Below are 13450 nucleotides of genomic sequence, written 5' to 3' on the forward strand. Positions count from 1 at the left end.
CCCTCACATCCAAGTGGCTCCTTCACATAGAGGGCAACCCATGTTGTCTTCACTGTCTGTTCCCCCTGAAGAGCTTGTACCTATGCATCAGAGCATTCTGGTATTAAGAGATGTCCTTCCACATCTCAGTTGTCCCAGCAACATTATTGTTGCATGACCACACACAGAGTTCCAGTGACTCCTGCATATTTCCCAGACTTGATGCATTTGCTCACTCTGCAAGTGAGCCCCTCCACATTGTTTCACCATTCTTTTCTTGCTCTGGCCACCCAGCACCATTTTCTTTCCATCCTTGTCCACCGTTTCTCCATTTAAATTTGGGTTGTAATCTCCCTTCCACAGTATTACTAGTTTAAAGCCCTGTTCCTAACTCCTTGCTCCACTCCAAATCAGGAAGGAAAGACTGCTCACCCATTTGGCTTCTGCACCCAAACAACCCTTGTTCAGTAAGTGCTCAAAGCTGGGCTGTGTGGTTTTACACAATCTTGAACTCTGAAAACCTTATCCTTACTCTAACAGGGCAGCACAGCATAATCTCTCCACAGTGATCTTATAGGTGATCCCAAATGGGGTATTTTAGCTGCTGAACTGGATATACCAGGTCATGATCATGGTTCTTCCGTGTGATCTCTGGTCCAGTTGAAAATCCTCAGGAATGAGTGTGAGGAAAAAGAGGACACTTGGACAGCTTGTTCAATTTTTTGAGAATCAGCACGGTTAGCACCAGGTTACAGGAATAAACAAATCTTCTAAAGCATGTGGGTTGAGAAGGATGCAAATAATTTGATCTTGAAGGAGAAAGTTCCATTGCTGGCCTGCAAAAAGCTACTGTCGCTGGTCTTCATGCATGTAGCAGCAGAGATGCTCTGAAAATGTGACCCCACACACTTTAAAAATCTGCATTATATTTTAGGGTCTGAGTTTTTAAAAACAAACATGCATCCACACCTACCTGGATCTGGAGGAACACTCCCAGACTTTGCTAGTACAAAACCACTAGCGCCTCACATGCTGTACCTCGTACTTTTCTCTGCCTTCTGACCTCAGCTTTAATTACGTAACTGTAATTACATGGCAAATTCTCACAGCTGCTGTTTGGAGTGTCTTTGTTGAGGGAGCAAAAGAAAGCTGGTTTAATATGACACCAGGAAAAGAACTAGCTTCTGAGGTCTGGTATATTTAGAAAGAAATGTGAAAATCATATCCTGATTCTTCATAGTTGAGGCCACTCTCCCTTGACCTCAACTTACACATACAATGAATGAAGTACCTCTCAGCCTAAATAATCACAAGGAAGCAGGTGGGGCAAGACATTTGCTTTTTTCTACCTCTCTGCAAAATGGCTCCCCCCTTCCTTGGTTCTTGCATTCTTTGTTCGTAAAGCTGCCCAGAGCAGAGACTCTCTTACTCCACATGTGCAACTTTTCCACAGGATGGACTCCCATTTCTATGTAGCCTACTGACTGCTGTGTTAATACACATTAAAAGCAAGCCAACTTCTTTTCTGTAAAGAGCAAGTGACAAAGCTTGGACTAGGACTCATCAGCAGGCTGCTCAACACCTTTGAACACCAGGACCCTGCTGCTCTTCTACACGGCAGGGTGATGGGTAGCTTTCCTTTCCACAGTTAGCCAGCCTCTTTCTGTGCCAAGAAATGTTCCAGTTGGACAGGCTGTGTCACTACATTTGCTCCCTGCTCTCACTCAGCTTTCTTGGGGGCTTGCATTCACATCAGTAACTAGCTACTCCTTGCCTGTCTGCTCCTGTCCTTCTCCAGGAGAACCTCCCTTTTTGGGGGAACAAGATATTTCCAAAAACCAGTTTTCAGCAGCATGTACATGTGCGAAGCAAGGCACCACAATCTTTCAAAAGTTGAATCCTGCCCTTCTGCAAACTCATCTGCGTTGCCAAAGAAAGGAGAAGTCTGGGAACCAGAGCAAAGATGCCTCCATTTCTGTTGAAAAAATTAACCACCCATAGCAACAGAAACCAGCTCAGCCATTTGGATCAAAAGCATTAAAGTCCCATGACGTCTACAAACACAACAGCTTGGCTACAATCCAACACAAGTCAACTATGTGAACAAGGCTTTTTTTCACTATAGAGTCCTGGAGGTCCCTCCTGGCAGTTAAAATCTCTAGAGTGTAGCTCCTAAAAGACTTTCAGACCATGACTATACAGCAGCAGCTGTGTCCTAAACTTACCCTTCCTAGTATAGCTTAATCATGCCTCATGGGAAGTGTGTCTGGCTGCAGTCATGATTCGACTTACTTTTAATTTCACTCTTTAAAAATACTTTTATCAAGAGTCTATGTAAATAGACAGCTGGAGTTGATTACTTGAGGAAATTGTATACAGAAATGCAGAGAACTCCAGATGTGTTACACACCTGAAATTACTTGTCTGAGTGCACTAATTACTGGGTAAAATCATAAAGCCTGTGTGATACAGCTCAGGTATATGACAACAATTGTTCTTTCTGCTTCTAAAAACCTATGCAATTATGCACAGATTTGTCTCGCACTATAAATGCCAGTAATTTCATGGAGATTTCATGCACCTTCCTGCCTCTACCACATAACACCTTTGCACCCAGTCTAGTGCATTATATAAGAAGGGATATCCATGACCCACTGTGTTGATTTCCTGGTTCAGTGACCAAATCAAAATTAAACAAATACTGTTATTTCAATTAGAGCTTTTGTACAAGCTCAGGTCCTGCCCATTGAAACGAAAGGCTTAGGTAATTCATCTGAGAACTACATATGGGGCATTTAGATCTAAACTGGAAGGGCTTTTTTTATTTCTGTAAAGGCAATGTGATCCATGTAAATAGCACTGGATAACCAGATCCATTTTTGGTAATGGTTTTATGACCACCTCTGAAGAAATGATGAGTTCATTCCTTAGGCAATAGACATACACCTGAATTCCTTTTTTTTAAAGAGCACTGTGCCTCCCTGTTTACAGTCTCCATACCCCTGACCTGTTTCATTAAATTGTGTTTTCCATTTGAAAGCAACCTTGTAATTAAGGCTAGGAAATCATGCATTAAGCAGTCACTAAGGAACAAGTTCCCCTAAGTCAAGACAGATTCCTAACTGTAACTCTTCCGCTTCATGACTATCCTTTGACTAGAGCCTCCTTAAGATAAGATAGTTGGTGGTCATGCTTACCCACATCCAGTGGTACCTGATAAAGCAGTTACCAGAATCTCATTCATCTTGCACTGCTGTAGGAATGTCTTCAAAAATCAATGTCTCAGTATAAGCTGCTAGTTTGGACTCATAGACTTAAAAAAATTCAGCTCCTGAAGTAATGTTTAGTTACTACCGAAACCAGCCAGTTTTTCAAAAGACAGGTCAATTCACAGCCCATGTTAAAGTCAGACGTGGCCAAAAGCCATTGCTCTGGAAAACTGAGAGCAACACAGTTATGAACATAACCAGCACAGCTTCCTGACCCTTCTTTCTCCCTGCTTGCAATATCACCTCCAAAGGGGAAAACATTTGGGGCCACATGGCACTGAAAAGTTTGTAGCTGTCCCCGCTTTTCCTTCTCCTTCTGGGATCCCAGCTGTTTCCAGCACCAGATATTTTGTTTTTAAGAAAACACCCTTAAGCCCTCAGCCCTAGCAAGCAACAGGTTCACGTCTTGTTCCACTCTGCAGTGAGACACAGGCTCTGGTGTCCCTCCTCCTCACACCCCACCCGCATCCACCCTGCACTCACCTCTGGTTTACTGTGCTGCAGTCCCACTGCTGCGAGAACAGGATGACACCGTGCAGAGACAGACCCTAAAATGCTTACTTTGAAAACCACACCCAGCTCTTTACTCTCTTGTTGGTCCAAAGCTGCTGCAGCCTTTGAGTTCAGGCCCTGGGTGGCACAGGAAGTACAGTCACACAGAAACAGCTAGGAGCACCCACAGCAGGACGCTCTCACCTTGAGACCAAAGCTCCAACAAGCTCTGAGCTGGCTGCTCTTCCTCCACACCAGCTAGTGCTCTGAGGAAGGATCACCTTCAAAGTACTTTGTCAAAGCAGGTAAGGCATGCTTCTGCCCAAAAGCCAGATCTTGAAATGAAATGTTCAGACTTCTCAGGCCACTCAGATGATTTGTTTCTCCCACAAATGCTTTCTACACCTGGAAATTCAAGGCATCCCCTTGCACAAGAGAAGTGCTTAATAATTTCTGGTTTTTTTCCATGCCCAAATAACTCCAAAGTGCTGCAAATCATTATTTCCTTCCAGCTCTCTCCAAAATAACACCATTGGTTTTGGATCAAGAATCTGTATTTTGCTCTAGAAGGAGTTTTATAGCAGAAAGTATGGAACACCTGAAAGCTGGTGTGTGCAGAGAGTGTTTGAAAGGGGAACACGGAGCTCATGAATGTGAGGAACTGTCACTTCCTATGATTAACATCCATGTGGCTGGATGTATCAAATAGTGCACAATAAAAATTAAGTTTATCTTCACCTCCACAAAACAAAACTACGTTTCTTTCTGTCTTTTGCTGAGCTCCTCTGCTTGCTTCTTTAAAAACCACAACACTTATTTGCTGCTTAGGGCTCTACTATCATGACTTGTTTTCAGCTGTGTCCCCTCCTTGCCATTCTGTATCATGCTTACATTATTTCAGTAAGAATGAAGGTTTTATGTTGTGAATAAGTACGTTTGCAGCAGATGCTTGGGGTGATTTCTTGCAGTTAGTCATACAGCAAACGAGGCTGCAAATTACTAAGACAAGGAGCAATGTGGTCCTTTGCCACTTCCAGGAGTTACAGATTGTTTTAAGTTTTGAGCATAAGGCATTAGTGGTTCTGACTAGAGAGAGAAAATCTCCTGTTACATTTTCTGTCATCTGCCTGTACGTCCTCAGCCGCTGCCACTTCACTTTACTCTGTCTCTTTCTGATTTTGTGGAGTGCTTTTCTCTCCCTCCCTTTCATGGTCCTGCCTGGTGCCTTGCTGGTGCCAGGACCTTGCTCAGCCTCTTCCATGAAACAGAAATTCTCATTCGCAGGAGCTTTTACAGTTTCGTGCCCCATGATCAATGGTGCTTTTCCCAAAGCCATGGGTCTTGGATGCTTTTCTTTATTAAATAAAAGAGAATAGTCTTACTTTCAAACACCCAGTTCTATTCTTCAAAAGCATATGGGAGGAGAAGAGTTTGAAAACACTGCGAAAACACTGCCCCTGTGCCTTCTACAAATAGCATAACCAAAAGGTGGACACAGGGTCCAATCCTGAAGTCTGTCACTCTTTTAAGACATCTCATGTTTATGAGGGACCAGTGGACTGAGATGATGCTCTTCGCTTTCTACTGTCAGTGAGAGCTAATGGATGGCCCAAGGTGTCCCAGCTACAGCAAATCTCGACAACAGTGGAAATTTTTTTCCTGCCTATGTCCTCTTCTGTGTTTCTTTACTGTCTGTGTACAGCAGTAAATCAGCCAGCAAGGGAATCTCTCTTCTACCTTTTGGTTTCCCTGGTCTCTAAGAAACTCTGCCATCACCCATTGTAGACTGCAACAGCATCTGCCCAGCACCAGCCCTGGTCCCTGCCATAGGAGAAAAGAAGGGTGGTTGGAAGCCCCTCTGCTGGTGGTTGACGTTTCCTGCATCCTCCACAGGCTTGAGTTCATTATCCTGGACCATTTCCAGAAGGAGGAGCAGTTAATATCTCATTCTGTGCCTGCTCTGGGACGTTTCTCTCATGTTCTGAGAGTTCACCAGAAGCACCCAGCACTGAATGACAGGAACAGAGATTCCAAGCCAGCAGACTGGAGGAGGATTAAGCCATGCTTTTAGAGAGGTGCATGGGAGACAGCACAGGATTATTCCCCACCAGTTCTCCTGACTGCTGCAGGAGGACCATGTTTTTCTGCTGCAGGGAAAGAGAGGGTGTAGAATTAAATCCTGGAAGGATAGATCAGGAAATGCTGAGTGCGTGTAGATACCATTTCAGAGCCAGCACCATTTTGCCTTGTGGATGTACCCACTCAGTTCTGGGGTCTTTCCTCCCTTACAGATGAACTGTCACTGAACCCAGGCCCAGCTAGGTCTTAACCATCCCTACCTGTGGCTCTGCCCCAATGCAGGGTCTGGATTGTAACCACAGAGTTATGTTTTCAATCGAAGAGACCCATGGGCAGAAGATCTAGCAATTCCTTTGTGAACAATGGCTATTAGGTCTACCTTGTCTTGCCACAAGAAAGGAAGCAACAGCCTTCATGATATCTCCAACTAGAGATGTGAAAGGCTAACGTGACAAGTATGCCAGCCATTGCTACTTCCTTCCTCCCCTTTCCCTGCCAGTTCTTCGGGGCTGGCAAAATCCAGCCCTTAGTAGGTCTAGGCTGCTCCAGAGCTTTGGGGCTTTCTCCCCCTGAAATGAATACAGCACCTGCACCTACCTAGGCTGCATAAGTCTACCTGCCAGTTCTCATTTCATAGATATTTTGTGACATTTGATTGCCTGACACTGATAATAGGGCTGAAGTACCATGCCCTATTTCCTCCATCCTTACTTTCCAACTGAAAACTTCACTATACCTTGAACAGAAGGGCCCCCCCCCAAAATGCAGGTGATGTACACCCAGACATCTTCCTTGCCTATCACCAGGCAAAAACATAAAACATCTTTCTATATGGGTCCACCGGTCCTCTACAATTCCCGGTCTGTTCCTGAGAGAGCTGCTTTCCCTGTTTACTAGCAGGTCTCCATAGCAGTTTCCTTACCTCTGTTCCTGGGTTTATGGCACAAAAAACTGGGAGTGTGAATTCCTCTGCTAATCATTGGCTGGGATCTTGAGTCAGATAATACCAAGTTGTTTCCAAGTTCAACCAGGTGACTAATTTTCCAAGGATTAGTGAAATATCCTAGCCAAAGCCATTTTAAATAGACCACTTCAGGCCTTTGAAGTCTGGTAGCATCAAAATACATAGAATTTATGGAAGTTATTTAGTGACTTATGGAAGTAATTAAACAAGCGATATCAACACTGCTGTGTTTCTGTTACATGGGGCATATTGGAATCAGATCAGCCAGCTTCCCTGAGTTCCTGGTTTGCTCTGCTTCTGCCTGCCTGTTGGCTCTGCTCTCTCATGAGTTAAGTGCAACAGAGACCTTTCAATTCACCTTACCTTTGGGACTATTATTCTAATCCAGCTGCGGAAAGCCTTGCCTGCATCTTGAAGTGATTGCAGCGTTGGTTTCAGGAAGGCCTGAGAACCTCATTATTACGAACAAGCTTTTTGCTGCTGGGACAGTGGGAAGTGGTATTAAGGAACGGAACTGGAACAAACCTTGCCTTTGAGCCTGTATTGAATTTTTGACTTTTCCTGCAAGCTGCAGGCAGGAGGGCTGGGGGTGGGAGGAGGCTGCTGTCTGGGGCAGTGTCATGTGCTCTCCCACATTGCCCTATCGTACCAGCCAACAGTAATGCTCCCTGGTATTTTGCCACAGCAGCCTTCAAATGTCATTAGCCCTGTGGGTAATTCTTCTTTACACTCCAGTGCATCAACCTCACTCCTGGCATGAGGAAGTTGTATTGCCACTTAGGAGATATGTTTTCGAGTCTCAGTTCTCGCGTTCAAGATCTTGATTTCTTTCCTGCATGGCAGGCTTAAATTTAGCACTCGGCAAGGGTGTAGTGTGCTTTTGTATGAACTAATAGAAGTGGTCTTGAGGGCTGAGGACAGTGCTCAAAAATATGCCTAAGCCCTTGTGAGCAGTGGTAGGGCAAGGGAGGGGGTCTGGTGACACTTTCTGAGGGGGTCCAGTGACACCATGAGGACAGCATTTCCCTCCAGTACCTCTGCTGGTACTGCGGGGTGGCCGAGGGCTGGGGATGCTGGTGTTCAGTGGGTCTAGTCAGCTTATTTCCTCACTGTCCTGGCAGCAGGCAGGGAGCAGGTCCTTAGCAGGGAGCTCTACATTCCCCTCTGGAAACAAAAACCAAGCAGTTTATGCCTTTTGCTGGTTCTAGCCCTTCCCTCGTTGGAGAGGAGGGACCTGAGCAGATACACTGAAGACCTCAAAGGCCTTAAATGCTCCAGTGTTGAAGACCAGAGAAGAGGATGTTTGGATGTGACACAGCACTTATCAAATGTAGATCTCGGAGCATGGCCAAGGAATATTATTTGCCTTTTGTTCATTTTTTCCCCTCCTGACCAAGTGCTCCTTTTACTTGCAGCTCAGTATTTCGCTAGCATCATGATGATCGTTGGTCTGTCTGTGGTGGTAACAGTGCTGGTTCTGCAGTTTCACCATCATGATCCGCAAGCAGGAAAGATGCCCAAATGGGTAAGCAGCTTTGGTGATAAATATTCAACAGCCCACTGAAAGTTGTAAACTAATTGTAGATGAGGGGCAGAAGTTGTTCTTCATTAATCTGAAGAGTCAGCTACAGACAGTAGCTGTGACACTTATATTTGCTATTGGAGGGAAAGAAAAACATACTAGATTTGGTTTTCCATTAAAAACAGTATCTATTTCTGTTTTCTATTTAAGCTTACCAATGGGGTGGTTGACTAATGGCAGAGTAATCTTGCTCAGCGCCTGCTTTGCAAGTGCTAATCCTGTGGGCAACCTTTGGTTTCTTATCCAGCAGACACCAGTACTGATAAAACGTGGCATTTCAAAGTACTAAACAAATACTTACTGATCTCTGCTGGGCAGTTTGTCTGCTTTGTTCCCTTACAGAGGTTCTCACTGCAGTTTGTGACAGAGCTGTAATCTCCCAAAACAAAGACAGGAGGTGAAACCAATTTACTTCTGTCTTGCAACTGTTCCAGTTATGAGCTGGCTCCCTGAGTTGCTGGAAATCAGAAACTCCAATACTTCAGTGTAGTGAGGGTGTTGAATACTGAAGCCAGTTACGCTTCTCACAGCTTGGAGCTCACTGCTACTGCACCACCAGCAGAAACAGAAGGGCAATGCTGTTGGGCTCAGTCTGACTGTGCTGAGAGGACCCCTGCACTGCCCTGGTTTAGAAATCTGCCTTCTGCTGAAGCCACATCCACTTGTCTGTGTGGAAAAACAATTTTTTCTGCTGCCATCTGATCAATTCTCAGTGCATTAGCATGTGGACCCTCTTTTCTCTACAACAACAGACTGTTACCCAGTGAGGTCTGGCACTAATGCCAGCTGACTTTCAGGAGGAATGTGTTTCCTTTAGATTTTCAAGTTAAAAGAACGATGCTTTTTTTTCTCTCTCCTTCTCTTGAGAATATATTTTAGAATAAGCAAGATATGCTTTGTATTTACAAAAAGAGAAAGAATGAAAGCGGAGGCAGATACAAATAGTCACAGTCAACTGTCTACCCACGCTCGTTTCACAGAAGTCTGGTTTCACAGCATCCTCTGGTATCTCATGCTAGACAATTATCCTGACATGATGTTGACTGTTACCTTGTTACCAATGTCAGCCTGAGTACAGAACAGCTTTCTAATTTAGCCTCTCTAAAAATAAACTGCAGCATCAATGCAAAAAAAAAAAAAAAAAAAAAAAAGTCCAGTAGCAATTAAACATACTAACAATTATTTCCTAAAGAGCTGTATCATTTAAAATCATCTTACTTTCAAGACAGCAGAGCATGTGAATTCTGGATGAGCCTTCATGTAAGCAAGACCTGAGGGCATACAAGTCTGGGTAAACATGCTTCAGATGTCTACATGGACAGGGTGAATGCAGCAGCACAACAGCCCCCATGGATAATTACATTGTTTCATCTGCTTTTTAAGGAGCCTAGACACAATGGCTCATGTTAAATCTGCTCACAGGCCCTGCCTGTGAGCTCTTGCTCTCTGCCAGTCTCTTGCTGTCTTGGCTGGAAACACAGTGTGCAACGAATTCTCACTCTTGAGGAACATTGTTCAATGGCCTGACAGCTGAACTGGCATACATTAAAAAAATGCCATCAGGAAGAGGAAGCTGTGGAAAGCACTACTGGAAAGCACAGATGATAGTCCTAGAAAGCTGTAGACCAGGCAAGCTGACAGGGCTGAGAGATCTCAAGGCAAAAACGGTGAATGCCAAGTGTGTAGGGAAGAACCCCACAAAAGTGGGCATTAGTCCTCTGCAAGGAATGGGCAAGGCTCAGTCATTAGGATTCATGGCAAAATCTCATGATTTTTTTTTCCTGTCCACCTATGTCAGGTGTTTCTTACAGAGACACACTAAAAGACTTTTGCTCAATAAAACCCAGGAATCTAAGTTAACCATCTGCAGAAAGAAGGAAATTGCTTACCTGAAATTTGTTCTCTGCAGTGTCAGTCCCAACAGACACCCCTACCATCTACTTACTCCCTGCACCCTCCTCATCCTGGCAGAGCCAGATATCAGTTTATTAACCCTGATTAATTGTTACAGGATTGTTCTCACCTCCTCCTTAAATGGAATTAGCTGCTGGACTAAGTTGCAGGAGAAGGCATTGGGCTTGTGTGGGAGCAGCTCCAGACCCAGAAGATTTAACTGACCACATTGCCTGAACACCCGCTTTCTATATTATTTACAGTTGAGCAGCTTCTTTCCCCTGCTTGTCTCTCAAGGGCTCTGTGCTCTGCCTTTGAACCAGAAGAGGGAGGAAATGTGCGTATTAGTATTTAGCCTCTCTGTAGGTGTTCACTTCTTCCCTTACTCCACTGCTGAGAATTGTGCCTTCCTTTCTATTAATCTTTGATGACTTACTAAAACCAGCTTTTTCCAAGAGAGGAGTTTAAATCCAAGGTGTTCAGTCAGGGGATTTGTTGGTTACTCAGTTGAGAAGTAAGAGCTGCTGGCTACTTGGTACTTTTGGTAATGTCTTCTGAGCTAGCATGGAAAACAGAACCAAAGAAGGTTCTGCTAAGGAGCAATTTGGGAGTGGATAACATCAGGCATGGGTTACAACTCCATCAACCTACCTCTACTGACAACCAAGACTGTTGCATAGGCGAGAGGTATGGAGAGACCAAGCACAGAGAGAAGAAAGGGTTTTGTGGGAAAGGGTAAGAGCACTCTGGCTCTTTTCTGTGCCTAAATCATGTTTGTCAGGTTTCAGGCTTTTCTTCTGAAATGCTTTAAACTTGGACATGCACAAATTTGTTCAGGTGCTGATGCCCCTTGTCAGGAGAGCTTTAATTGGAGACTCTCCTCTCTGGACTAGGCCAGGCAGGTGCCTGTGATGGGAGCTAGCAGTACAGCTGTATTATGGTTAGGGAAGGACCTTAGTGGAGACGGTCAAAGCAGGGATAGGCTGTTGACCTCTGAGGGCAGCTGTACTTGTGTTCTTCCTGCACAGAAACCCAGATATGATAATGCAGGTGAGAACATAGATTCATACCATCATGCCCGGGCTGTTTTCCAACAACCCCTATGCTGCAGCTGTCTCCTGAATTAATTAGTATGACAAGAACAGATTGATGCCTGACTGACTGTGTTTTCAAGGAAACAGGGCATTTGGAAGTTCAAGCAAATTAAAAGCTGTGTTACTGTGTTCTATGTATTTATTTTTCCATGGGAAATGGGTTTGGCTGTATTTATAAATGTAATTTCCCTAAGGAGTAAACACTTTGTCTTGAAAGAAAAAGTAGCGTTCCTGTAGAATAGAGCTTTTTCACATCATGTCTCCTTCCAGAGCTAAGGCTCTGGAAGCCTTAATATTTTCTAATATGAAAGTTTGTCTGGTTTAGTATTTTGGAATTTCACAGTACTGGAAAATTAATTTCTCTCTCTCCTTTGCCACTGACACTATTGAAATATTGCTAGCAGTTAAGACCTTTATTTTGTTCCATGATGTTCCAATTTGTACCCATAAGCAGTCAGAGGACATTGTAATTAAGTAAGTTCAATTAAATCTAGGATTTTTGAGGCTGCTATATTATAGTTTTCTATTTGTCTGTGGTGACCATGGAGGAAATAATGAAATATGTAAAGACCTCAATGAAAGCAGAATAATATGAATCACAGGAAAATAGTCTTTCAGGATGAAAAATAAAAGATTCATTAGTGGGAAAGAAGCAGAAAGGCTCACACAAAATGGCACAGGGCTGTGACCCAGAAGAGCTCTCACTGCAGGATTTAAAAATTGTGTAACCATCTTCCACTGGTCATTGTTTTTGGCTTTTACTATCATTATTCCCACCTGTGGTAATTAATGCCTCCTCCTTTCTGAAATTATGCTTGTCATTACAGCAGCAACTCAAAGCGCTAGCTGTAATTTCCCCATCCCTGCATCTGTACTGTGCAAACACAGGAGACAACTCATCCTGCATCTAAAACAACCCTGGAGGCGAAGTGTGGTCCTGAGTCAAACGTGGCTGAAGTGACTGGAGCAGGATCACACAGGGAGTCCTGGGCCAAGGCTCAGAAGTGAAATCACGGGTCACCTCTGTTCTCTCCTGGACATCAGATTATTTGACTTGCAATCAGAATGATAAAGTCATTAAAGAGGCCACCTGTCTTCCCAGAGGGACTCTCACAAGCACATTGCAAATGTCCATTTACCTGAAGGATTTTATAATTACAAGATTTTACTGATTTAGTCTGCTGACCTTCACACAAAATGTTACTGATTTCACAGCCTTTTTACTGCCTTTCACAGCAAACAATGTTAACAATCATAGCAGGCTCAGACTTCAGACAAGACATCGGAAAATCCATTCACTGGGAAAAAGTGCTGGGTGCACTCTCTGGAGTTGGCTCGTTTGATGACCCTTACAAGAAACATATGGGGAACAATCTGCCAAGTGCAGGTTAGAGCGCTCTCGTGATGCACCAGAGCACTTGTACACCAGAGCACAGGGGAATGACAGCAGTTAGCATTCAGATTTTGAACTGCCCAATTTAATTGATTTACTATTATTCTTTTGAAAAAAGGCCTGCTGTATTATGTGGCTGAACTCTTCAAAGGAGTATTAAAATGGCTTTCAAATAAAAAAAAAAAACCCAAAACCAACAACCAAGGCTGTTTATTTAGACTTAAACAATAGAGATGGGGGTGGGGAATGTGCTAAAACCATTTTTTTTTTCAGCAGAATCTAAACATTGCCCTCCAAATATTTAAGTGTATCTCTTTCCATACTATCTGAGAAATAGTTGAAAACGATGCAGCCAATTTTGTGCCCTCTGCTCAATCACAGAGATCTGGGATTGTTTGTTAAAGATAGGACTTCAAGAATAATTTTGTAAAGTAAGATTTTATATCTCTTTTGTTTTATAAGCTAAGTGGGCATTGAACACCTCTATGTTCAAGGCATACCCAAAAAAAGGTCATTCTTGGGAAGAAACCAGACCCCAAAACCCCCCAGTTGAAAACAGATAGCTGGAGAACACAGAAAGCAGTCTTTCTGAAGTACCATACAGACTAACTATAATAATCATGAGATATTTCAAAAAGTTTTAAATTGCACAAAAGTTCCCTTTATTTCTTTTATGATCACTCTTTTTCAGGTCCGTGTCATCCT

At 43.6% G+C, this 13450-nt stretch overlaps 1 protein-coding gene across 1 annotated transcript in view; it reads left to right on the forward strand.

The window, feature by feature from the left end:
* Window positions 1-13450, forward strand: part of LOC104074808 (neuronal acetylcholine receptor subunit alpha-7-like) — a 57711-nt gene that overhangs the window by 43505 nt on the left and 756 nt on the right. Inside the window, exons 9-11 of the mRNA XM_009575078.1 lie at window positions 8199-8308; window positions 9301-9322; window positions 9688-9691. Coding sequence (XP_009573373.1) covers window positions 8199-8308; window positions 9301-9322; window positions 9688-9691 — 136 coding nt within the window. The remainder of the gene's footprint in view (window positions 1-8198; window positions 8309-9300; window positions 9323-9687; window positions 9692-13450) is intronic.

Source organism: Fulmarus glacialis, unplaced genomic scaffold (genome assembly GCF_000690835.1).
Source record: "Fulmarus glacialis isolate BGI_N327 unplaced genomic scaffold, ASM69083v1 scaffold4233, whole genome shotgun sequence".
Taxonomy (NCBI): Eukaryota; Metazoa; Chordata; class Aves; order Procellariiformes; family Procellariidae; genus Fulmarus; species Fulmarus glacialis.